At 47.4% G+C, this 25,606-nt stretch overlaps 2 protein-coding genes across 10 annotated transcripts in view; both read right to left on the bottom strand.

Annotated features, from left to right (window-relative positions):
• TTLL8 (tubulin tyrosine ligase like 8) overlaps positions 1–13,018 on the bottom strand; it is a 70,791-nt gene extending 57,773 nt beyond the window's left edge. The window contains exons 1-6 of one of the 9 annotated variants that reach the window (XR_011171309.1): positions 7,002–7,357; positions 5,476–5,575; positions 4,530–4,653; positions 3,356–3,447; positions 1,605–1,710; positions 6–105 (exon numbers count right to left, since the gene is read on the bottom strand). Coding sequence is in view for 1 of the 9 variants with exons in the window: in XM_069102971.1 (XP_068959072.1) it covers positions 3,356–3,447; positions 4,534–4,653; positions 7,401–7,447; positions 12,858–13,018 (420 nt within the window). In the remaining 8 variants the exon portion in view is untranslated. Of the gene's footprint in view, positions 1–5; positions 106–1,604; positions 1,711–3,355; positions 3,448–4,529; positions 4,654–4,736; positions 5,291–5,475; positions 5,576–5,887; positions 6,043–6,097; positions 6,177–7,001; positions 7,358–7,400; positions 7,448–12,857 lie in introns of those variants that run through there. The other 8 variants (XR_011171308.1, XR_011171306.1, XR_011171307.1 and 5 more) reach the window with 8 other exon arrangements.
• Positions 13,019–13,390: 372 nt separating this feature from the next.
• Positions 13,391–25,606, bottom strand: part of MLC1 (modulator of VRAC current 1) — a 29,431-nt gene continuing 17,215 nt past the window's right edge. The window contains exons 7-12 of the mRNA XM_069102974.1: positions 24,154–24,225; positions 20,894–21,010; positions 18,850–18,906; positions 16,721–16,843; positions 15,230–15,397; positions 13,391–13,493 (exon numbers count right to left, since the gene is read on the bottom strand). Coding sequence (XP_068959075.1) covers positions 13,419–13,493; positions 15,230–15,397; positions 16,721–16,843; positions 18,850–18,906; positions 20,894–21,010; positions 24,154–24,225 — 612 coding nt within the window. The 3' untranslated portion in view covers positions 13,391–13,418. The remainder of the gene's footprint in view (positions 13,494–15,229; positions 15,398–16,720; positions 16,844–18,849; positions 18,907–20,893; positions 21,011–24,153; positions 24,226–25,606) is intronic.

Genomic DNA, 25,606 nt, shown 5'->3' with positions numbered 1-25,606 from the left:
ACATATTCGGGTCAAACCTGATCTGCTTTATTCGAATTAGTTTGGACAAAGCATGACATTAACAAGCAAAGAACCCAAACTTCCTTTACCGAGGGTCCATGGCATCTGAAAAGAAAAGAAAAGAAAAGTAGTAACAGTCCCCCAAGCCTCACTGTATACCCCTATAGAGCTCGGAGCTCAGCAGCTGCTGCTGCCCCAGGAGCAGCATCCAGAGCTGAGGTCCCTGCTTATAAATAAGTTGGCTTCAGAGAAGAAGGGAGGAAGGAAAGGGGGGGAAGGAGGGAGAGAAAAAGGAAAGAAGGGAGGGAAGGAAAGGAAGGAGGGAGAAAAGGAGGGATGAAAGGAAGGAAAGGGGGAGAGAGGAAAGGAAGATGGGAGGGAGGGAGGAGGAAAGGAAGAGGAGGAAAGAAAGGAAGAAAAGAAAGAAAGGTTAAAGGAGTAAGGGAGGGAAGGGAGGAAAGGAGGGAGAAAGTAAAGGTGGAAAGGGAAGATAGAAGGGAGAAAAGGAGGGAAAAAGGGAAGGGGAGGAGGGACAGAGGGAAGAGTCATCTTTGAGAAGAATTGTAGTACAGCTATAAGAACATTAGCCTGAGCATCATGACATCTCCAGTCCAATCCTGGCTCTCATCTGTTATTTATAATCTAACCTGGGGCAAATCACTTCATTACTCTCAGCTGTTACTAAAAAGAGGCCACCTGGGTCGGTGGACAGAGCCCAGGCCTTGGAATGCCAGCTTCTAGAAGTTGGAAGGCATTTTGGAGTTCAGTTGATCCAAAAACTCCAAGCCCTAATGCATTTCTGAGCTTCAGAATCCTCATTCATAAAATGGGCACAATCCTTATACTGCTCACCTCATAGGACTGTGTGTTTGTATAGAAAGGATTTTGGGAGGTGGGATTGGCAGATGTGTGTCTGCCCTCACAGGGTTGTTACAAAGGAGGGGTTTTGCCAAGGGTAATAGGACCATGGATCTCTGGGCAGATAAAAAGACAGGCACCAGCACCTACATGTTCCTTCATAAGAAACTTGAGCCTCGTGTCTCCTCCTGACCTCCATACTCCCCAAAGCTGGCCTACCTCAACTCTGAATTCCCATCAGCAGTGAGAGAAGAAGACCTCAGAAACGGAAGAGAATTGGGATAGATCTCCTGACTGTGCTGGTGGTCTTGGGCCAATCTATAATGAACCGGCCAGGGATTTCACCCGGGTGCTTCCCTAGTAATGATCTCAGCTGTTTCCTGATAGCATCTCAAACTGTGGCTCAATCCACATGGGGTGTAGAGTGAACAAGCAAAGAAATACTCACCAGGGATACCTGGGGGGGGGGGCTGGAGAAGGGGGGCATGCACATTCAAGCCCTGTCCTGGCTCACCTGTTAGAACCAGCTTATTCCAGCAGTGACACAGTACAGAGATAGTAAAAGTTGGGCTGTTTACACATAGGGACAAGAGGTTCAGGCAACTGTCAGCAAGTATGTAGAAGGGGAATCTTAGGACCCCTGCTATGGAAGCAAGGACGAGGGAATAGCAGAGTGAACATTAAATGAACATGAAATAGTCAGCTGATCAAGAGGACAAAACAAGAGAGGCAGGAGAGAATCTTACCTTAGCAATCAAAAGCCAGACAGGTCTTCCAAAGCCTCATCCAGAAAGATTTGGTCCTGCCAAACCCAGGGGAAATGCAGCAGGAGGTGGAAAATCATTCTAGCTCCTAAAATGCGTTGAGACATCAGGAATGCCAAGGTTTTCCTGACCCAGGTGTGCCAGCAAACAAACCAGAGCTACTTGGTGAAGCCTGTGGGGCCCATGACCCTTGCCAGTGAGCCTCACACCCCAGAAATGAGAACAGGTCCGAGAAAACCAAAAGAGCTTTTGCCTGCTGCCTGGCTGCCATCCCTCCCACCTGGCTGCCATCCCTCCCACCTGGCATCCTGTGCAGGAAGAGAAACCTCAAAGTCCTCTAAGCTGACAGAGGGCCAGGGGCTCCTTAAGCACAGGATGTCCTGAGCATTCTCCACCAACTGTTATGGGACAAAGAACACTGTCTATGCTGACCAAGAAGGCACCACCCAGCTAACTTGGAGCAAAGAACAAATGCCATGTACATCAGTTAGCATCACCTGAATTCTCTAAAGGTTGAAGGGGACACACAGAGAGGGAGAACAGAACCGCCTGCCTACAGACATTGGTAGAACTTATAAAGAGACAGATTGCTGCAGCTCACTAGAAAAAAAGAGCCATGAGGGCCACCGAAAAACGAATTGGGTTGTGTTGGGAGTAATGAGCTCCTTTGTCGCTGGAATCAGAGGCTGGATGGCTGGATGGCTGGATGGCTGGATGTCTGGTTGTGTGAGAAGGGGCCTCAGACTTCAAGCAGATAACCTCAGAGAGCCCAAGAGGGGAGCAGATATTGGGATTACAAAGGAGTACCAATGTGTGCCATTTATGACCTATCAAGAGGGTTTTCCAGGAGGGGGTGAAAAGTGGAGAAGCAGAGAAAAGACCACAAAAGACCAGATCATAAGGCCTGAATCTTCATCCTGGGAAGCAAATAAAATAAACTGCAGGAAGGGAAAACCAAAGGAAAGCACCCCAAATCCAAGCAAGAGTCAGGTATGGCTCCCTGGAGCTTTGCAGGAAGCTAGCTCTCCAAAGGTCACCAAGGCACCAGGCAGTCCTGGGCCTTCCCACTGAAGGGTCTATTAGGATCCTGTATCCCAGGGCAGCAGCATCAGACAAGAAGTTCTTACGTTCTCAAATTTCATCAAAGCCTACAGTATAACTAAAGCAAAGAGGAAAAGGTTTAGAGGCTTATGGGCCTTGTCCCCAACAACTATGATGAGTTGTCATTCTGCCCCAATACCTTTTATTTGGGGGGAAAAAAGACCCCAAAGTGTTCTAATCCAGTGTGTAGTGTTCACATGACTACTAGAATTCATGGGGGAGGGGGAGAGCAAGAATAGGAATCTGCCCCAAGAGAACAGGTTCACAGTGCCCGCCTTCTGGCATCATGGGGAGCCAAACACAACCTTCAGACGCCCCTTTCATACTCCCAGTCTGGCAAAAAAAAACCATCTAATCCCATCACTGTGGAAAACAGAGAACCACACTTAATATATAATCATTCCAAATATGAGCAGATGCCTTTAAAGACTAAAGTCCTACATCACCATGACATCCATCTACCCGTCCCACAAGAGAACAATTTTCGTGATGTTAGAGATGAGGGTTCCTGAATTACACTGCTCCAGAGTACCCTAGGTAGATGGGGAAGAAGTGACATCACTTCTAGGCCACACCTCTTTGGAGCAAAGCCCCAGCCCCTTCCCCAGCCCCAGGCTCTTGAAGTTATATACCTTGATTGCTTTTTCAGTTAAATGTCTTGCTAGTTTGAATCTGTCCAATTTGGGGGAAGGAGTTGATTCTCGAGAAATTTCTTGGTTTACTTCTACAAAAGAAAAAGAAAAGCCTCTACAGCCAGAGCCACAAATGCATCTTACCTCCATCTTCTTCTGAATAACTTCTGAATAGGGTTGGGGGGCTACAAATGCTCAGTCAGGACTCTGCCAATTAATAGGCTTTCTTTCACTCTCCTAAACATCCCCTGGGGTAAATAAAGGCCACACATGGAGGAAGGTAAGGCTCTGGGACCTTGGGGTGGAGGGAGAGAAAACACTGAGCCACTCCCTCTCCCCTCAAGAATGAGAAATGAGTCAGGAGAGAAAACACTGAGCCACTCCTTCTCCCCCCAAGAATGAGAAATGAGTCAACCAACACCCACTGAAATGTAACTATTGGAGACAGAGACTACAGATGAACTGGGTCTGATTTCCAGGCAGTTCTCTTTTCATCTTTGTGACACTGGACAAGTTACTTCCCAGCTTGGTTTCCTCATTTAAAATGAGGGGATCCAGCTAACTCACCGCCTAAGACTCCTGGTTATAAATCCTTGAAGCCTATGAATCTCTGTACATTTGTCATACACAGAAACCAGGTCCCAGAGAAGCCTTCTTCATAAAGTTGGCGTTACTCTTAACCCTAAGGACCACATGCTAAGTCAGGGCTTGACTTCTGAACATTATTTCCTCACAGGATGATCCAAAGTCACCTTCACCCCCATTTTGCTCCTTTGCTGGTGTTACCAGCAGTTTCTTTATTTCTACTCCCATGAAGCCCGGCAGGGACCAGAGCAGGAGTTTTCCCTTGCTCTCCTCACTCTGAGACTCAGAAACCAGGAAATAACTCAGGATCCATTCCCAGCTCCCAGAAAGTGTTGGGAGCCAGAAAAAAAAAAACAACAAGGTTTTGAGTGAGTGGGGTTTCATTCTTTGGCTAAAAGTTTTATATAAAAGCATTCTTGTGGAAATAAATCATTCATTCAAACAGAAGGGCATGGGTATTTCCAAGGCTAATCCAATTATCCACTTAACGATTACTGAGCCTTATTATCTATATGTAGGTAAGAAAACAATCTAATATGCTACCAGACACCTTTTCCCTGAACAAGTTAATAAATTAATTTGTAAATACAAACTATTTTCTTCTCTTCTTTCTTCATCGGGTGAAACTGTTGAAAGTCTCTTTTCAACATAATTCTGATCCATTCTGGCTGTAATTAATAATTCATCATTTCTGCCTTTCTTGGCTCTTTTTCCTGCATTCGGAAAGAAATCATTTATGCCACTAGGTTAAAAAAAAAAAAGATCATTCCAAACAGTGAGTTTTGATTATTAATACCTGGAGGAAAAAAAAAGCGGAGAATCCTGGAAGATTCCCCAGATTAATTTTCCTTTGACTTTTCCCTCTCCTCCAAAATCAATGCCCCCCCCCCCCCCACTCCTCACTCCCCTCTCTAGTTTGGGGTTCTCGTGGCAGGATTATCGAGATGTTCTCCTCTGGCGCCCAGCTTTCATTCTCTGGCCAGTTTAACCCATCCTAGACAAGGTAAAGCCGGCAGGCCGCCAAAATTGTCTTTCTAAGGAACCTTCAGAAACTCCCCAAACGCCCGTGAGATAAACTGCCAGCCGCTCAGCCTAGTATTTAAGGCTCGTGTCTCAGTTTCCCCGAATGGTCTGGCATCGCCACAGGTTCCTCGGGACTGGATCACTCCCTCGATCAATCTACCCCGGGGAAAGCCCGGTCTTCTTTTTAAGACCCCGCCTCCCTTAGGAAGCTCTTGGTGACAGCTCCAGGCGGAGCTGTCCATCCGGCCTCTTCGAACAAGGGCCCGCTCCTTAGCCCGCATCCTTCACTCTACCTGGTCTACAGATTTCTGGTCCCTCCCCGCCCGCCCCCGAGCTTCGCCCCCAGGGGGGAGGCCCTCGATCCGGGCAGGGACTGGCTGCATCTGTCTGTTTCCCCAGCGCCCCGCCCGGTGCAGTGCCGGGACTAGGCAGCGCTCCATCACGGTTTACACTGAACGGACGGCCTCGTCACCGAAAATAAAAAAAGTTTGAAAAAGCATTTATTAAAGCACCTCTTTGGGCGCCGCTGCAGTCTTCCCACTCTGCTGATTTGGGTCGACAAGGAGCCGCGAAGATTTCGGTCAAGGACACACCTTGTCCCCTACTCTGGCCCTGCATTTAATGCAAAGGTTGTTACCACCTGAGCGGCCTCGGCCTTTGGAAGCAGAGTCAGCTACGGGGCCGCGAGGTTCCTGGGCTCAAAAGGCCATTGCTACAAACTAGGAGGGCGCCGCGGTCCCTCGGCATCCTTTAGAATCGCGGCCAAATCCAGGCGAGAGTGGAGTGAGGCTCGGCCCCGGGGTCCTAGGCGGGCTCCCCACTCCCCGCGCACCAAGCAGTGGCGGACCCCGTCCGGAGGAGGGCAAGAAACCTGGCTCTGTGTGTCCCCCGTCTTCCCCCCCCCCCCCCCGTGGCATTATGTACCCCCTGCAGATGCAGTCTGGACCCGGGCTCCGAGGCTGGGCGGAGCCGTTCCCAAGCTTTCTTTTCGACCAGGAAGGTAGAGGGAGGGAGGGGCTTTCCCCCAAGAGCCCTGCCCCCCGCCCGCTCTCTCAGGGTGCGGGGCGGCGAGCCCCGCGCACGGGGCCAGGGCCCGAACCCGGGGCCGGGGCCGCGGCCGGCCGCCTGGCTCACCGTGGGTCCCGGGCGCGGGGGGTCTGGCGGCGACGGCGTTCCCCTGGGCAGGTCGGGCGGGCCTGGGGGCCGCCTCGCCGCCCCCCTGGAGGCCGCCGCCGCCACGCTGGCCGCGGTTGCCCGGGACAACCCAGTCGGGCGGGGTGGCGCATTGTGCGGCCCGGAGCTGCGGCAGCGGCTGGGAGAGCCAGGGCCCCGGGCCGCGCCGCGGGCGGCGGCCCCGTGGGGTGGGGCTGCGGGGCCGGGGGGGCGGCAACGGGACCGGGACGGCCTGGGCCCGACTCCGGCGGCAACGCGGCGGGGCGATCGGCCGCTCCAGCGCAGCCAGCGAGCGGCGCGGCGCCGGCGCCGGGGCCGGGAGCCGCCCAGGGCTGCCGGGGAGGGGGGGGAGGGGGGGAGGAGGGGAGGTCAGGCCGGGCCGGGCCGGGCCGAGCCGCGCCGGGCCACGCCAGGCCAGGAGACCGAGGCTACCGGCGGTGGCGGCGGTGGCTGCCGCGCTCAGTGTGAGCCGCGGGCGCGGCGCGGCCCTAAGGCCATTGTGCGGCTGGGGGGGGGGGCGGGGGCGGGGCAGGCTGGGAGGGAGGGAGGGAGGTGGAGGCCAAAGCCGGGGCTGAGGCCGGCGGTCGGACAGCCCTGGGCCCCGGAACGAGCTCCTGGCGCCCCTCCGCTCTCCGCTCGGCCTTTACTCAGTGCGAGGCCTGAGATCTCAGAGCTTTCCGAACTCAAACCACCCATCCCGTCAAACGCATCCTCTGTGATTGCCCCTGGGCTTCCCCTCCACCGCCCCGATCTGTCTCGGTGCGTTCCCAGCTCTTCGCTCCCATTCATCTCCTAGAAACCGAACCAGCTGCTCCATCTCCCCGACCAGGGACCACCCTTCTGGGGCAGGCCCTCCTAACCTCACCCTGCGCTTCATCTGGTATTCCCAGCAGTCTCCTACACGCGGCTGCCCCCAACCTCTCCGCACAATTCACCCACGCAGCCATGGAACGAGTCCCTAGAAGGTCACCTAGAAAGACCATTTACCTCGACTTCCCCCTCTCCCTCTCTACAAGTCAAAATTCCTCGGCCAGGTTCCGGCACAGACGTGGCCTTGGTCCTCGCCAAGCACAAGCCTTTTCTTTGTGCCCCCTTCTCCGTATCTTAACCTTCCATCTTTCTGAGACATTCTCCTTAGCTGCTACCAAAGCAGGCCACCATGCCTCCACACTATCGTCTGTGTGCTCCCCTTCCTGCCCACTTTGTCTCCTCTCCATCACCTCTCAGCCCCTTTACGCATCCGCTTTCCAACTTCACGACTCACCTGAAACTTCGCTGTTCTCTGGATTTCCATGATACTGCATGTCCTCCCTATAGAACATAAGCTTCTTGAGGACAGGAACTGGCACAGAAGTGCCTGCACTTAATAAATGCCTGGTGGTTAGTTAATGCATTGCCTGGACTATTGCAAAAGTCTATGTCACTCCCTTGAGGAAGACGCTCTTTCTTCCCACTGATTCTGGTATAAAAATAACCGACTCAGTGGCGTCCTATTCCCCATGACCCCATTTGGGGTTTTCTTGGCAAAGATCCTGGAGTGCTTCGCCATTTCCTTCTCCAATTCCTTCTCCAACTCACTTTACGGATGAGGAAACTGAGACAAACAGGGTGAAGTGACTTGCCCAGGGTCACACAGCCAGTCAGTGTCTGAGACAGGATTTGAACTCACAAAGAGGAATCTTCCTGACCGCAGGCCCAGGGCTCTGTGCACTGAGCCACCTGACCCTCCTGCTTGGCACTGAAAGTTCTATGATCTTGCTCCAGGGCCCATCTTCCCAAGCCCCTTACTCACACCACACAAGCCAGTTTGCTCTGGCCAAGCACACCCTTTGATATTTGCCCAAGCTGCCCCAGTCCTCTCCCCCTTCAGCAAGGTTCAACTCAAATGCTCTGAAGAGACCTGATTCCCTCCAGCCCAAACCACACTGGATACCTTCTGCACCCTTCAGTCATTCATGACCATGTTTTCTCTCAAGTAGACTTCAAGCTCATCTATTTTAGTATCTGTCTCTCCAGCAAGAGCACAATACCCAAGAAGGGTTTAAGAAATGCTTGCTGGGGAGTAGAAACAGGACCTCCCCACTGCTCTGGCTCCCACCACCTCCAATTCCTGTAAAAGGGGCCTCTGAACAAACTGTGGAGCTGCAGAACCCACAAAATGACACAGAGAAGCTAACCTCCCGCTGAGGACAGACAGGCAGGCCGGCAGGAATCAGCCAGTGCAGCCCTCTGGGAGCCAAGCCCAGCACCACACCGAGGCTTTAGCCCCAGGGAGGGCCTGACCAGCCGCTGGCCAGAGGGACTCCAGATCAGCAGCAGCTGTGGCAGTCCAGAATTATCAACACATAGATGCGAAGGACAAAGTGAGAGGTCAGTGCAGTCTGGACTTTGGGACCCAGCAGTTGGGAGTCAGTGTTTGCCTCCGGGCGAGAAGCTGCTGAGGGCTGCAGTGCAGCTACCACATGATAGCTTCAGCTCCTGGCCTGCAGAGTGTAGGGGGACCAAGCACCAGTCTGAGGGGTAATCGCTCTTGCTTTAACCTGCTTGGATCTGGATTGCAGTCTAGGGTGGAGGTCCTGGGGTGTGTGTCCAGCTTGCCAGAGCATGTGGAGACCTCAGAGAGGGCACCCAACTAATACCTCTGGCCACTGAGAAAACCCCAGCGTTTGGGATGAAAGCTCCCCTGTCTGGTGGCAGAGTCCTACTGTGGCAAAAAGCCCAGGGGTCAAGTGACTGCGGGGCAACATGAACAAGCAAAGGAAACAAAGCAGACAGAAGATTCCAACATTAGACTCCTATTTGGGGGACAAAAAGGAGCAAAGCATGGAATAGGAGGAAGACATTGAAGTCAGAACTCCTGCACCAAAAGTTTAAAAGGAAAATACCAGCTGGTTACAGGCCATAGAGGACCTTAAGAAGCAGATAAGAGAAGTGGAGGAAAAATTGGCAAGAGAAATGAGAACAATCCAAGAAAATTATGAAATGAGAGTCAACAGCCTGACTGAGGGAAATCACACCTTAAAAAACAGACTAACTCAAATGGAAAAAGAATCTCAAAAAGCCAATCAGGAGAAGAATGCCTTAAAAAGACGAATTTGTCAGATGGAAAAAGAATCTCAAAAGCTCACTGAGGAGAATCATTCCTTCAGAATTAGATCGGAGCAAATGGAAGCTAATGACTTTTTGTGAAATCAAGATGCTGTTAAACAGATCCAAACAAATGAAAGAATAGAAGGCAGTGTGAAATATCTCATGGGAAAAACCACTGACCTGGAAAATAGATCCAGGAGAGATAATTTAAAAATTATTGGACTACCTGTAAGCCATGATCAAAGAAAGAACCTACAAATCATCCTCCAAGAAATTCTCAAGGAAAACTGCCCTGATGTTTTAGAACCAGAGGGCAAAACAGAGGTTGAAAGAGTCCACCAATCACCTCCTCAAAAAGATCAAAAAAAGAAAACTCCTAGGAATATTGTAGCCAGGTTCTGAAGTTCCCAGATCAAGGAGAGAATATTACAAGCAGCCAGGAAGAAACAATTTGAATATTGTGGAAACACAATCAGGATAACTCAGGATCTGGTAGCTTCTACACTGAGGGATCAAAGGGCTTGGTATGTGATATTCTGGAGGTCACAGGAGCTGGGATTAAAACCAAGAATCACCTACCCAGAAAAACTGAGTATAATGTTTCAGGGGAAAATATGGTCATTCAGTGGAATAGAGGGCTTTCAAGCATTCTTGCTGGAAAAACCAGAGTTGAATAGAAAACTTGACATTCAGATACAAGAAGAGAAGCATGAGAAGGTCAACAGGGAAAAGAAATCATAAGGAACTTACCAAAGTTGAACTATTAACATTCCTACATGGAAAAACAATAATTGTAACTGATGAAACTTTTCTCAGTATGAAAATAGTTGAAGGGAATAGAAATATATATATATATATGTATATATATGTCTATATATGAGGGTATATGGGCATATGAATACATGTGTGAATGTGTGTATATATATATGTTTACAGGTATACATAGATAGAGGGCACAGGACCAATTTAACAGGAAGGGATGATACTTAAAAGGTGAAATTAAGAGGTGAGAGAGGAATATAATGAGAGGAGATGGGGAGAGAGAGAATGAGGTAAACTATCTCATACAGAAGAGGCAAGGGAAAATGGTTACAATGGAGGGGAAGAACAGGAAGGCAAAAGGGAATGGGTAAACCTTATTCTCATTGAATTTGGCTCAGGGAAGGAATGACGTACACACTAAATAGGGTATCTCATCCTACAGGAGAGTAGGGGGGAAGGGGATGAGAGGGGGGATGATGGAAGGGAGGGCAGGCTGGGGGGGAGGGAAGTTGGAAGCACCCACTTTTGAAAATAGATGGGATCAAAGTAGAGAATAGAACAAGTGGGAGGTGGGATAGGAGGGAGGGAAACAGAGTCAGTCTTTTACAATGTATCTGCTATGGTAATGTTTTGCATTAGCTAAAATGTACAACCTATATTGAATTGCTTATCTTCCCAGTAAGGGTGGGTGACAAGGGAGGAAGGGAATGAATCTGGAATTCAAAGTTTTAAAATCAAATGTTTAAATAAATAAATATATATATACATACATATATATTCTATTATTAATACTATTTTACATGTAATTGGGAAATAGATATACAGGCACTGGGGCATAGAGATCCATTGGAAAAGTCGAAGGGGGTATGGAAGAAGATATGGGAGAGAGCAGATTGGAGGAGGGGATATCCTATGGGACTGCTATTTTGGGGCGGTAGGTAGGCAAAAAACGGGGAGAAAATTTGTAACTCAAAATCTGGCGGAAAAGAATGATGTAAATCAGAAGTTAATAAAGCATTTGAAAAATGAAAAAAAGAAATACTTGCTGAAAACAGAGAATGAAAACTGTGTGCCTAGAAGTACAAGCACAGAAAATAGAGCTGGAAAGCTCACTCAGGTTGAATGGGCCAATTGTGGAGTTTGGACCTGGGAAACCAGGTACAGCTGGTGGTGGGGACACCAAGTCAACCATGTTGGGGGGGGAAGGAAGTGATCCAGGCTGAGAACCCACCATCTGACCAAAATGAGTCAAGGATGATGCCCATTAGGGGGCTCGGTGCTTCAGGCAGGGGAAGCACTCATGGTGTGGACAGGGATAATTCCGTTCCAGGTATGTCATTAGAAGGCTGACTGCCAGGAGATGGGTTCTGGGCCCAGTCCCTCATGAAGACTCTCTAGGGAGCTGAGGTCTGTGACGGCAGAGGGAACACTCTCATCCAAAACCATGGATTCTTTTCAATGAGCAGGATTTATTATGAAAGCAACATGAAGATACACCATAACAGAAATGTGAATTAAAAGAAACTATTATCTTGGAAATGACAATTATGCTATTTTACTGGGCTTTGTAACTCACATGGGAACAGGGAAATGATGAAATTACTACTCAAGACATGATTCCCAAGTCCTAAGTAAACTCCCTGAAAGCACATAACACCCATCTCCATTCTAAGGCTTCTCTTGGTAACACCCATCTCCCTATGAGCTCAGAACTGGACACTGAGCAAGTGAAGCAACCAGCTTTAAGGAAGGTCAGTGATGCCACAATTCCATAACATATTACATTAAGCAGCCAAAGGAAACATAACGAGTCACCTGACTTCTGGTACTGATGACTAACATTGGACACATCTGTTGAGCCTTGGACAGTGACTTTGGGGCGGGACTCGGGGTCCCACAGTCATGGAGAGCACAGCTCAGGTCTTGGGAAACCTTAACACTTTACTTAGGATTCCTTTTCAAGAGACTCCAAAACCCAAATAAACCCTGAAGGCAATCCACATGCCTAGTAAACCACTAACGGTGCACACATCTGGAATGTCATAAGTAGTTCTGGGGATGAGGGAGGGAGGGAGAGAGAGAGAGAGAGAGGAAGTAAGAGAGGAGGGGAGGAGAGAGGAGGGGAGGGAGGAGAGAGGGACACGGGAGGGAGAGAAAGAGAGGGAGGAAGAGGAAGGGAGAGAGAAGGAGGGAGGGAGAGAGGAAGGGGAGAGGGAGAGGGGGGGAGAGGGGGAGAGAGGGAGAGAGAGGAAGTAACAGAGAAGGAGGGGAGGAGAGAAAAGGAGGGGAGGGGTAGAGAGGGATGCAGGAGGGAGAGAAAGAGAGGGAGGGAGAAAGAGGAAGAGGGAGGGAGAGAGAGAGGAAGTGACAGAGAAGGAGGGGAGGAGATAAAAGGAGGGGGTAGAGAGGGATACAGGAGGGAGAGAAAGAGAGGGAGAGAGAGGAAGGGAGAGGGAGGGAGAGAGGAGGGGGAGAGGGGAGAGAGGGAGAGGGAGATGGGGAGAGGGGGAAAAAGGGAGAGGGAGAGGAGGAGAAAGGAAGAGGGAGAGGGGAGAGAGGGAGGTGGGGAGAGGGGAAAAAAGGAAGAGAGGGAGAAAGGGAGAGGGAGGGAGGGGGAGGGAGAGAGAGGAAGGGAGGGAGAGGAAGGGAGAGAAAGGGAGAGAGACACAGAGACAGAGAGAGAGAACAAACTATAATGATCTAGGGAATAAGGGCAGACTCAAAACACTGGGACTCAGAGGGGAAATGACTCAACTCTGTTAAATGACCAGCCTCAGTAAAAGTAGACTTCCTCACCAAATCTGGGCAGATTAGAACTGAGACTAGAAGGGTCCACTCAAGCTTGAAAACAAACAGAAAGAAGTCCCACCTTACAGAAAACGCAGCACAGTTACTGAGTGTCATTTGAAGAGGTGCTTCAAAGGGCTGATTTTTAAAAGGTTTGGATAAATTCATGGATGATGGACTCATAATGGAATACAAAGGAAAACTGATTCTATTTAGGGCACATCCTTGTATCCCAAAACCCATTGAGAAAGACAACAACGACCTTCCTCAACATATTCCATGGTAACTATGAAATAGAACACTGTGTTGGATTAACAATGGGTCTGACCAGTAAGATCTTAACAACTCTCAGGTTCTAATAACCATATTTTTAAGATAACTGAGAAGAACGAATTCTCTAATATTCCAAAACAAGAGAATGACCAAATGTAAACCTTATTCAAGACCAAACTGCCATATATAACCTACACTACCACCCCATCTTATCCTGGGCACGGTGAGCCCTGCTATACACAGCTCAAGTAAGTACAAAGATGAATGTGGTATATTAGACAGGTAGCGAAGTGCTGCCCAAACACTGCTGAACATGAAGAAATCTAAGATGCTGGGACCCCAGGGCAGCCTCCCCCTCCGTGCCGTGCTGTCACTGTGCCATCTGTACCACAACAGCTTTCCAAGCTTTGTCTTTGTCGAATTCCTTCAGTGTGTTATTGGATACCTAGAGAGCAAAATATTTTAACGGTTATTCCATCAAATGTTTACTGTATTTAAAACAGAAATGTTAAACCAAATTTCATTCCTTAAATTACATACAATGCCCAACTTCGGATGGAACCATGCAATCGGTGTTTGATATTTTAACTTAGTTACAATTAGTTCTTTTCCTCTACTGAAAAGGCAAAGGAGAACACCCAGAGCTGAATGACTGTGGCGCCGAGCCTACCCACGGAGCTTCCCGACATTGTCAAGAACCACAATCCTGCCACCGTCGCCTCGCACCTCTGCCTGCTCCTGCCTCCCCCCTCTTCTTAGCTCTCCCCTAAGCGCACCTCCATCCCCATGAGCTTATCGCCAGCTGTGACTCCGTGCCCGCCGTCCCTTTCTCAGCGAAGCCCTCGAGGAAGCAGTGGTCCCCTGACGCACGCTCTTTGCACGCTTACCCAGGATCCTCTCATCACCACATCCAATGACCTCTTCTCAGCACTCCGCCTTTATGACCCCCCTGCAGCATCTGTCAACGCTGAGCCCCTTCTACCATATGCTCTGGGCCCCTCCCTGGGTTCTCCTCTCCCTATACAACCACACCTGCTGGATCTTCGTATGCATCCCACCTGGGGGTGCTCCCTCAGTCTCTGTCCTGGACCCTCCTCTGTCTTCTCTGCTTTCCCTTGGTGATCCCATCATCTCTGACAGGCTCAATGATCATCTCTGTACATGGTTCCCAGATCCATTTATCTGACCTCGTCATCCCTGCCCCCTCCCAGCCCCAGTCCCACATCACCAAATGCCTCCTGAACGGTCTGAATCAGACATGCCATAAACAGAACTCCTCATCTTCCCCCTCAACCTCTTTGCTGAACGTCCCCATCCCTGTGAAAGGGACTGTCTGTTCACAGCCTCAGTGCCATCCTAGACTCTGGTTCATCTCCTTATGTACACAATGGCCAGACCTCGTCATTTCTTTTTTGTGCTATCTTGTGAATGAAACCCCTTCTCCCCACTTCCGTGACCACCCCTCAGCTCAGGTCTCTCTACCATTTCTTTTCACATCGTTTCGATAGATTTCTTTCTAACTGCTTTCTCTCCTTGCTCCAATCAATCCTCCAGTTGCCAAAGTGATTTTTCTAAAGCACTGGTCTATGTCACACCCCTGCCTAACAAACTCCAGTGGCACCCTAATATTTATAGGACCAAATATTCAAATACAAAATCCTTTTGTTTAGAAAAGTTCTTTGCGAGCTGGCCCCTTCCTACCTCTCCAGTCTTACATACCCTCTACAGTCAAGCCCATGGCCAACCTGACCCCCAAGTCTTTGCTCTGGCTACCCCCAGCTCATGGAATGTTCTCTTCCTCTCTGCTTCATCTTCTCTTCCCTGGTTTCCTAGAAAACTCAGCAATGTCACCTGGCCCAGGAGTCTCCCAGCTGCTGGCACCACCCCGCTGCTGGTACCACCCCCGCTACGGCCACTCTGCACGGTCTATATTTAATTTTTGGATCCTGGATTGTTGATCTCCTATGAGAATGTCATCTCATGGGCAGCAGGAACCAACACTTAGCCCAGTGCCCAGCACAGTCAGTGCTGAATAAATGCTTAACAATGGATGGATTAGAAATGGATTTCACTGAGACAGAAAAGGGAAGAGAATGTTTTTCAGAACAAATCACAGGGTCAGAAATGCTTTCCTGATTCCATTACTGAGAAAGCTGAAGTCACCAAACAGAAAACACTCACCTCCACAGTTTGGTAGTCTTGCTTATTTATCGGGGAAGCCCCCCAAGATGAATCTTGCAACTTCATTTTAATTTTGTAAGTAACGCATTGTATGACAGTGCCAATGGTAAGGAAAGCTTGGATCAGCAGCAGCAGCATTAGCAGCAACAGAAGGACATCATAAGATTGCTGAAATATATGTGGCCAAGAAAAGGCTTTAAATGGCGAAGTCAAGGAAATGATACAATTACACTTAGAGGCACAGAGAGGCAAAGAATAGATTTGGGCTTATAAAACTCGCTTTCTCTGGCACTGTCCAGGTCCACCTGGGCTCTGGGCATTTGGGTTGGCTTCCCTCAATTTTAAAATGAAGGTATTCGACTATAATCTCTAATGAGATAATCCTGTGGTCCAGTAAAGCCACAAGAAACAATTAACCAAGAGTTAACTAGCTGACCAGTCAACATACAAAAGAGAGAAGATGTGGGCTCAAGAGACGATAGATCTAAGGCTTAGAAGGAATGTCTTAGTCCCTCAGTCCAAGGCCCACCCTAGTCCAGGACATCTTAGCACATGCTTTGTCCATATAAGACTACTGAGACAGGGATTAGGTCTTACCAAAGCTTTACATTTAAAATAACACCCACTCTGAGAAGACATCTTTGCTTCCCACTCCAGCGCATAAATGCCCTGGTTCCCTTCCAAACCCACAACATACTTTGTAACTCTCTAATACATTTTTAATGGCATACTTACATTACAGCGATCTGTCTAAACCTGTCAGCTACATGTGGCCAAGTGAGATCATGTCTGTGAAGCACTTGGCCAACTTCAGAGAGCCCTATGATACTTAAGTTGTTGCTGTAACTATTGCCATGTCAGTATCGTATCTCTGATAGTGCCCAGCAGATCCCTCCAAACAGCAGGCCTTTAATAAATGTCTGTCGATTTAATGAATCCGTTTTAAAATGGTCTTGTTTTTCAAGGAAGATATGTATGCTATCCATCTACCATAAGACTAAATGCTTCAAATCACTAATAAAAAGAAAGATGGACATTTTTAAAACTGTGAGGTTCTAATTCTCCTGTCCACTGGACTGGCAAAGGTGACAAAATGGAAAATGGCAACTGCTGGAGGGACAATTGGGGGCACTGAGGCTGGTGGAGAGGGGCACCGGTCTGGCCGTTGAAGCAGTTGGAGATGACATTCCTGCAGTCACTAACCCGTGTGCCCTCTGACTCAGTAACACCACTGCTAGTTACACCCCGGAGAGAGAAGCAGCCCTCGTCAGTGTGACGTTCATGGCAGCAATAAGTGGAAACAAAGTGGGTGTGCATCACACAGACACTGGCTGAACAAAGTATGTGAGTGAAATGGCACATTGCTGTGCTGCAAGAAATGAGGGACAGGACAGATTCAGAGAGCCCTTCTATCCCATTTTTGTAAGCAGCATGCAGAGGAGAACTGCATCTTTTGTTACTCCCTCAAAAACCAATCGATGACATACATACTTTGATTGCTGGAGGATAATCTTTAAAGATGGCGACAATTTTCATTATGCTGAAAGATAAATACCCAGAAGCCGTGAACAACAGTGGAGAGGTGATGCTGCATATGGCGATCAGAACTTCAACCTATACAAGCAAGACAAAGACGTTGCATGTGAGGTTCAAGATTCTCTCTGTACGCTCCTGATGGAGAAGGAACGTGCAAGCAGCCATCACAGCTGCTCTGCCCTTATTTCTCACTAGCAGCTTGATCCATCCTCTAATGAAGCAGACCAGGAGGGGGCTAGGGGCGTTCAACTGAGCCCACTGGCCCCTGCTCCATCAAGCCTTTCTCACCTAAGCCATCAGTGTTCTCTCTGCTGGCACTGCATTCAAGAACCAGGCCACTGCCACACCAGGGTCAGGTGTCAGAGGTGAAAAAAATGCCAAAACATGCTTCCAGCATCAAAAACAAAGACAAATTTCACTCAATTCAACAAAGAAAACATTTATGAAGCTGTCTGATTTGTTATAAGGAATTGTGAATAAAAAAGGAGCTGGAATTTTACTGGAATGCTGCCTCCATGTATGTGGAATGAGCTAGTTCCATGAAAAGTCAAGACTATGTGGCTGGGGATGACTGCCACCTCCTTGCCCTGTCTGCTCCTTCCAGAGGCTCTGGGTCTGGGAACATCTGTGCAATCTGACAAGTCCCATGGCTGGTCCATCAGGACATGTCTCTCAATGGCCCCTGAACTGAACAGGAGGAAGAGCGAAGGCAGGATTCCAGGTGGGAAAGAGTGTCATGCTTCCGATGGTCTTGGGCTTCTCTGGGAAGCTGTTCCGGTGATTCCTGCTAGTAAAAATCGTGGAACACCCCAGTCAGAGAGGAATTGGAATGGCTGGCAGTAAAGATGTGCATAATGACTATAAATAGGCCACAGCATATGAGGAACGATGAATTACATGCAGAAACATGAAAGATATGATCCAAGTCTAGGAAAGAAGTGGCCAATCATAGAACCAAAGCAAAAGACAAAGCAGCACCAGCCTACACATCACACGGGGACCCTACAAGCACAGAGTATACAAGGAAAGGCAAAAACAGGCCCTGGTCTCAAGGAGCTGCTCCTGGTGTAACAGGAAAGACAACATGCTACAACATACAAGATAAAACAGAAGAAGGGGAAATGGAGAGGGCTCCTTGTGAAAAGCAGGATTTTAGCTGAGGCCTGAAGGAAGTCAGGGAGGCCAGAAGCTGGAGATGATGAGGGAGAACATTCTAGGTGTGGCGATAGTCAGTGAAAGTGTCAAAAGCCCAGAGATGAAGTATCAAGCGGATTTTCTATTTGATCCTGGAGGCCAGAGGGGCGCTGTTACTCACTGGAGGGCTGTGTACTTTAGGGAGATCAATCTGCCAGCCAAGTGAAGGATGGACTATCGTGGAGAGAGACTCGCAGCAGGCAGGGCCTGTGCTTCAGGAGCCAGAAGGCGGCAGCTGTGGAGAGCGGAGACTGGAGAAGGAGAAGGCTGCTATAGGAGCCCCAGTCAGAAGTGACAGGAGCCTAACCAGCGTGGAGGCTTTGTGAGGGAAGGAAAGGGAAAGGAAAAATAGGAGAAATGTTACCTTGTGGTGAGACATCAAACAAGCATCGGCAACTGAGAGGCCTGGGGGCGGGAGGTGGAGGCAGAGGGAAAAGTAAAGAATGACTGACACTGGAAAAAACAGAGATGACCAGGAAGGAGGACGTTGTCTCCAATGAGACGGGGCCATCTGCAGGAGAGATGGGGAGGGAAGAAGCGTAAAAACACCCTCTAGGTGCTGTCTGGGATAACCAGTGGGCAGCAAAAAGTATACAAAGGGAGCTCAGAGAAGAGACAAAGGACAGAAACTGGAGAGCTAGCCCTCGAGAGGCTTCTATTTCATGAAATGACTGTAATGGTGGCCTTGGGCCCTGGAACACCACACCCCTTTCCATTTCACCCCAAAACGAGCAATGGCTGCTGCTGTGGTGGGTTTCTTGTTGACTCCGTCAGAACCCTGCCATGTATCCAGCCCGGAATGAGAGACCAACCAGAATTCAATAAACATTTACTGACTGACTCTATTTACTAGAGACATAAAAAGTGACACGAAGTCAGCCTTTACTTACCAAGCACTGACTTGGATATTCAGCTGCTACATGACTCGCAATGGCGCTTGGAAAACACTGAGAAAAAAGGAAAAACACGTTTTCTGTCTTTACGTTGTTTCCATTAGAGCACAAAATTCCTAACTCCCAACAAGTATTACTTTCCACAGTGAATACCAAATGAGGGTGTTCTACAGTGTGAATCCGTAGAAGTATTACAAGTGACACGCCTTGGTCAACAGATCATTTCTTCTAATCGTCTCCAAAGAACAACTTGGCATCTTATCAGAGACCATTTTGATCATTAATTTTGGGGCTATGTTCTGTCTCCCCAAGAGCCTCTAACCTCCTGTGGAAGGGAGCTATATCTGATATTTTTTTCTCTTACATGGCCCCAAGCTGGGCAAATCATAAGTTCTCAATAAACATTTGCAGATTGATTCTTTGTATTAAGTAGAAATATTCAGTGGAGTAACCCACACACAGTTGGGTACAGGAATAAATTTCATTCAATAGGAAAATAGGGAAGAGGCTAGAAAGAGGGGGAATTAGGAGGAGGGTAGATTAAGGGAGGAATTCCTTCTAAGCAAAACAAACTCTAAGTAAGGACATACGAAACATTCAAAGCTCTTTTTGAGATTCCAAAGAATGGGAATCTGAGGAGGTGTCCACCAACTGGGAGTGACTGAATAAATTATAACACATAAATATACTATGTATTTATATAATAGTAGAAATATAGTACATAAATGAGATGAAATACCATGGTGCTATAAGAAATTCTGAAAAAAAAAAAAAAGAAATAATCTGGAATTCAAAGATGGGGCGGCCAGGTAGCACAGCAAGTAAGAGCACCGGCTCCAGTGTCGGGATGACCTGGGGATCGAATCCGGGCTCAGACACTTAGCACCCACCCAGAAACACCTGGCCGTGTAACCTTGAACAAGTTACTTAACCCTGATTGCTAAAAAAAAAAAAAAATTCTGAAGGGTGGATGGTTTCAGATAAGCCCGGAAAACTAATGGACTAATGCAAAGTGAAGTAAGCAGAGCCAAGAGAACAATGTATACAATAACAGCATTGTAAAGACTACTAACTCTGGAAGACTTAGTAGCTCTTATCACTGGGATGTTACCAACCATGATTCCTGAGGATTCATAATAAAATATGACCCACCTCCTAACGGAGAGGGGAAGGACTCAGGGCACAGAATATAAATCAGAACCGACAGGGTGTGTGTGGCGTAGCTGGTGTGTACATTTGTTTGGTTTGACTATATATGTTTGCAATGGCCTTTGTTCTTCCTTAGTTCTCAATGTGGGATGGTGGGGAGTTAGAGAGAGACTGAGAGAGTGAACTTCTGATGACTGGAAAAAATGCAGTCTATAAGAAAGTTTTTAAAAGGATGAGAGCACACAACCAGATGAGATCTGTACATTCCCAAATCTGCCCTTACCTTTGGTCTTTGGTTGTTTATTCCCCCCAGATGCTACTCAAATTTCAGGGACTGGCTGAGAGAATTCCCCTCTTGCACAGAATACTCTCAGAAGGAAGCAGTACAGAGATGCCTTCTCATTATCTTGTCTCTGCTTTACTTTCTAAAGCCATGGAAGATTTCTGACTATCAGATAAATTGATCTTAATCCCCTTCCTGCCATCGATTTCCCTTTTCCTACCCATGAGTTTCTGAACTGTTTTTATGCCTTTTGAGTGGCACAGGAAGTATGTTCTCTTTAAAGATGACTATGCTATGTTGGATGTAGTCTTCCCTCTCACACATGACTTGTCTGTATTTCATAGCCCTCCTTACAAACTAAAATCTCCAAGTACAAGCTGGTGTCTTTTGTTTTCTTTATGTTCAGTAGCGACTTCAATGTCATGGTAGGTACTTGATAAATATGCCAAATTTAATTCATTTTTAAGGCTTCTGTGAAAAGTAATGCAAAGCATTATGCAAATCATGTCTTCATATTAACTAATCAGTCAACAAGCAATTATTAAGAGCTCAGAGTGCTTAATCCAGATATGCTCAGTAAAATGGATTATTTAATTCCTCAGTACTTACTGCCACCAAAATCCAAAAGAATGTCACTGAAAGGTATGGGCCTGAAACTAATACATCCATGTTCAAAGCAATTATACCACCAAACACTGCAGAGATTCCAACAATTATTTCAATAACCTGAAAAGAAACACAAATAAATTGTAAGAGCTATAATAAAATTCGGTGAGTATTTATCATGCACCTACTAAGTGCAAGGCACTATGCTTGGTGCTCAGTATACAAAGACGAAAGTCAGAGTCTTGCCCTCATGGAATTTCTTAGTCTACTGATAATTAAATGCAAAATATATAACGCTAAAGGAATTTGGGGTAAAATAGAACAGGGCTGGCTGGGGAGGTCAGGAAGAGAAGAGCTCCTCCTATAGTGGAAGAAGGCAAACATGGTGGGCCCAGGAGGTGAGTAGGGAAATGAACGAAAGAGAGAAGAGATGAGGGGAGGGAAGGAGGGGAGGGGAGGGGAGGAGGGGAGAGGAAGGGAAGGAGAGGAGGGGGGGAAAGGGAGGAGGAGAGAATATATAAGGCTAAGTTACACACAGACTTAATTGACTACTGAGCTTTTGTTTCATTGGCTTTGCTCTGATACTTAGAATTCCTATATTGTATTTTTGAGCCTGATACCATCAGAATTCTGCCTTTAATCAAGTATAAATTTAGGAACTCTTTGGAGTTACAAACTTCTCAACTGCAACTCCATCAACCATGGAGCCTGATGCTCTGATCCCACTTTGAAAATTATCAAAAATACTAAGCTCCTGTTAGCACTATGAGCTAGAATCTCACACAGATGGGTTCTTTGTCTACGCTGCACAAAACTCTGGACTGACTAGAGCTTAAAAGCTAGAACATGTGATGACAAAAGTGAGAAACCATTTTTCACTAAAAATATCCCCCATTGCTTTCTCTACAATTACTACCCCAATTCTGTCTCCATGCCACAGGATCTTTCCTTTGGCACTTCTGACCACCCTTGCTGCCAGAAGAAAGTCCTCCCCCATTCCTTCCTTTGCCATCACTTCTGCCCACTTTGTATTCCACGGCCAGCTTTCGTCAGCCTCCTCCCCCATGGTAACAGGAGGCAGAAACAGAGAAAGGAAAACTGGGTCACCTTTGTCCCAAGAGAAGCCAACCACAGTCACTGAAGCAGCAACACCAGTAGCTGTAACAGCAGAAAGAGTTGGCCCAGCTTTCTTTATTCCTTGACTAGACTGTAACTTGGCAACAATGGGGGGGGGGGAGGAGACAGGGGGGCGGTTCTTGGCAACACATCACAGGCTCCATCCTCTGACCAAAGCCTCTGGACCCATTCCTCCTCCTGATCCAATTCTTTGTCCTCACTGTTACCTCCAGCACTGGGCCAAACCAACATGCCCACTCTGATTACACTCTCCTTCCCACCATCAAACTCTTAGCAGACAATTCATGTCTACATGGCAGCTATTCCCACCCTCGGGTGAAAATCTCACCTCTTTCATTACTGAGAACATCTACTGTTCCTGTGTGCTTCCTCTTCCTGCTTTCTCCCACACCCCTAACCCCATCCTTCCCAAGTGTCTTCCTCCTTTCCTCCAGTGTGTGATGCAGAGAAGCCTCTCCTCTCAAGCATGGACATCCTGACCTCATCTCTTCCCCTTCACTCCCTCTGACTGTCATGTCTCCATCTACTGCTGGCTACAGACATGCCTGAGAAAACCAGAGATTGATTTTCTGTGCTATATTTGATTCCATTCCATAATGGATTCACTCTGTAACTGCCTAAGCCATGTTTCTGTGTTCACAAGTTCAGGTTTCCTCCCTCAGCTCAATTGTCCCATATGTCACCTCAGTTCAAAGGAATATGTTATCTCTACACATCTTACTGCCCATGACCAACTCAGGAGACCTGTTATCTTCCTAGGGAGCCGTGCATATCCATGCCCAATTCAGAGAGATGTTATCTCCCCAACAAGCCTGGGAAGATGCAGGTAGGAGATGAGAAGTCTTTATCTCTGTAACGCTGGCTCTCCTTCCAGAAACGCTCAGCTGTTATCATAGTGACATTGGTTAGCCATGGAGGTGGAGCTTTCCAGAACAGTGAGATGGAAGAAGGGCTTGCTGCCAGCCTTTCCACCCAATCATATTGCTCTCCATCATCTATGATACTTCAGACTGTGACACTTCCTGTTGTCTGCTCTCTTGTACTCCCCAAAATCATCCGAAGGCTAGGAAGCCCTACCTTGTGGTCTTGTAGCTGGCCGAGGAGCCAAGAGGACCATTTTATTGGTAATTCCTTGCCTTACCAATAAATTAAACATGCTCAGAAATTTGTGCCTCAGTTTACCTTAATCTCAACTGCAACACCCCCAGGCCTGCCCCATCCTTGGGAAAAAAAACAAAACTAAGTCATGCATTGGTAGCATCCCTGCTAGCTCTCAACCTTCACCTGGCCTCCCTCTCACAGACAAGCTGTCTACACTGGTCTTCCTTTCACAAACCCTCTGCTATCAGCTTGCAATCTTATTGCTGAACCAAAATTGCTCTCTCCAAATTCCATGGTCTCTTGCCAACCCTCAGTGAGGCAGCCAGTCATGCTGCCTGCTCCCGGTTCCGTTGCCCAAATGTCCCTCCTAATTGTCTCATATTGCCTGAATGTTGTGTCCTCTTCACTTTTACCTCCTATAATCACTGGTACTACCCTTGGCACCCAGTCCAGGCAGCACCTTCTGCACAACGCTTTGCTTGGGCCCATGCCTCTGCTGACGCCTTCCTTTCCAAGGTCCCTGCGGTTCTGTTCCCCATGTGCACTCATCCTGTTGCCCAAAAATTGTTTTAATGTGCAATTGGGGAAAAAAATAAAATATTATTAAAAAACAAAAACAAACAAAAAACTGGCTGGGGGAAGGGTAATGTAATTTCAGGTTTCATCTGCCCTGCTAATATTTTCTCCATCCCTTTAAGTCTAAAGAATCAAAAAACCATCAATCAAGTCCTGGCTTGTAGCATTTGTCTACTCCAAGGTATGGTACGCCTGAGCTTTGGCATTCTGGCTCTAACACTACTGTGCTATAAGAATCAAGTTCTGCACAAAAGAAAGCTTAAAGGATGTGGGTGTTCTGTTAACTAACATTGCTTTGAAAGGTTATAATGAAGTGAATTAAGAGTTCCGCAAACCAATGGTGTGGCAAAGGCAAGATTCACATATCATGGCATCATCTTCTTTAACAGATTACTTTCATCACCGACCCTCCCTCCCATTTAATATCCTTAAGAGAAAATTATTCTTACTGAATAGGATTTCAGGACTCGAGTAGGAAAGGTTACACTGTTCATAATGTTGGAACTATCACATATGGTATTCTAAAAAGAAAAAAAATAAGGTCAAGAAACCACACTGTTTCTTACGTGGGCATTTGTACAAGTAAATGGAAGCCATACTTGGGCGAGATCTCCAGTCCTTGCTAAGGAAGCCAGGACACTTTTGTCACCTAGAACGTGCAGAACAAAACTTCCTTACTTCATGCAGCTGTTGAGAAATAGAACATGTCAAATTGTGTAGGGAAACTTTAGGCCCAGGAACAAAGGAGCCTGACAAACGTTCCTAATACCTTGTGATCCCTCCATCAGGTCTTTTTGGGTTACTCTGGCTTACTGATGCAGTTGATAACTGAAGGCAGAGTTCTTTCAAGGGCTTAAAGAACCAAATTCTTAGAAGTAACCACTAACAGAAATAGGAATCATCTCTCTACCCACCTCAACAAGCAGTCACCCAACCTTTGCTTTTAGACTTACTATGATGGGGAAAATCACCACCTCCTGAGACAATCCACCCCATAACAAGTGGATCTAACCATTGCTCTCCTAATCAGCACATTACAAGCTCTTCTACTTACAGAAAAGCCTGGTATAGTGGCCTGCACTCCCTGCTGCACCCACCACACAAAGACAGTCATGGCGGCAGGCACTGCTTCAAGAACAATCACCAAGAGCGATGCCCTGAGGACCCCTGGTCAGTCAATACGTAACCATGTTAAGCGTCTAGCATGTGCCATTTTTCCTGACCTGAGAAGAGGTCAATCGATCTGTTACCGCCCCCATTCTGAACACGTTTGTAAATGGAGCCAGAAATGGCATTACTTTTTGGCCGCCATATCTTCCTGCTAACTTACATCAAGTCTTTAGCACACTAAGAACCCCAGGACCTATTTCACATAAACTCCTACCTTGCTACATCTCGTGTATTGTTTTTAAGACAAATGTGGTTCCTCCACACATATAGGAAAAAACATTTCTATTTATGAGTAAATGGCTCTTTATGATTTTCTGACCTACACAACTGATCACCTGATGGCCCATGAGCTATTTGCAACCCAGTCTAACTGGTCCTTCCTCCGATGACAGACATGCAAGTTACAGCCTGGTCTCTGTGCAGATCCTTTCTAGCCTGGGATGACCTGCCAAGATTTACAGTTTGCAAACACAGGCTTCAAGAGTCCTGGATCCTTCCTTCCAGGCCGTAGACAGGATTTCAGTGGATAACTTTACATTTTCACTATGTGTTTTCATCAAACACTGTACAGTTTTAATAACATTGCTAAGACCATGTACAACTGAGAAAGGAGGAGGACCCACCATGAACAAGAATGGTCAGACAAGGTATGAACAGCCCAAATGCTTTCTCTGTGTAACCCAACATTTTAAAAGGATCAATTCTGAAGGTCTCCAGGATTTGGGGCGGATT

This window comes from Petaurus breviceps, unplaced genomic scaffold (genome assembly GCF_028583685.1).
Source record: "Petaurus breviceps papuanus isolate PSGF00001 unplaced genomic scaffold, PetGlider_PUasm1.0 558, whole genome shotgun sequence".
Taxonomy (NCBI): domain Eukaryota; kingdom Metazoa; phylum Chordata; class Mammalia; order Diprotodontia; family Petauridae; genus Petaurus; species Petaurus breviceps.
Note: the sequence above shows the minus strand (reverse complement) of the source record. Positions and strands in the feature narration are given on the sequence as shown.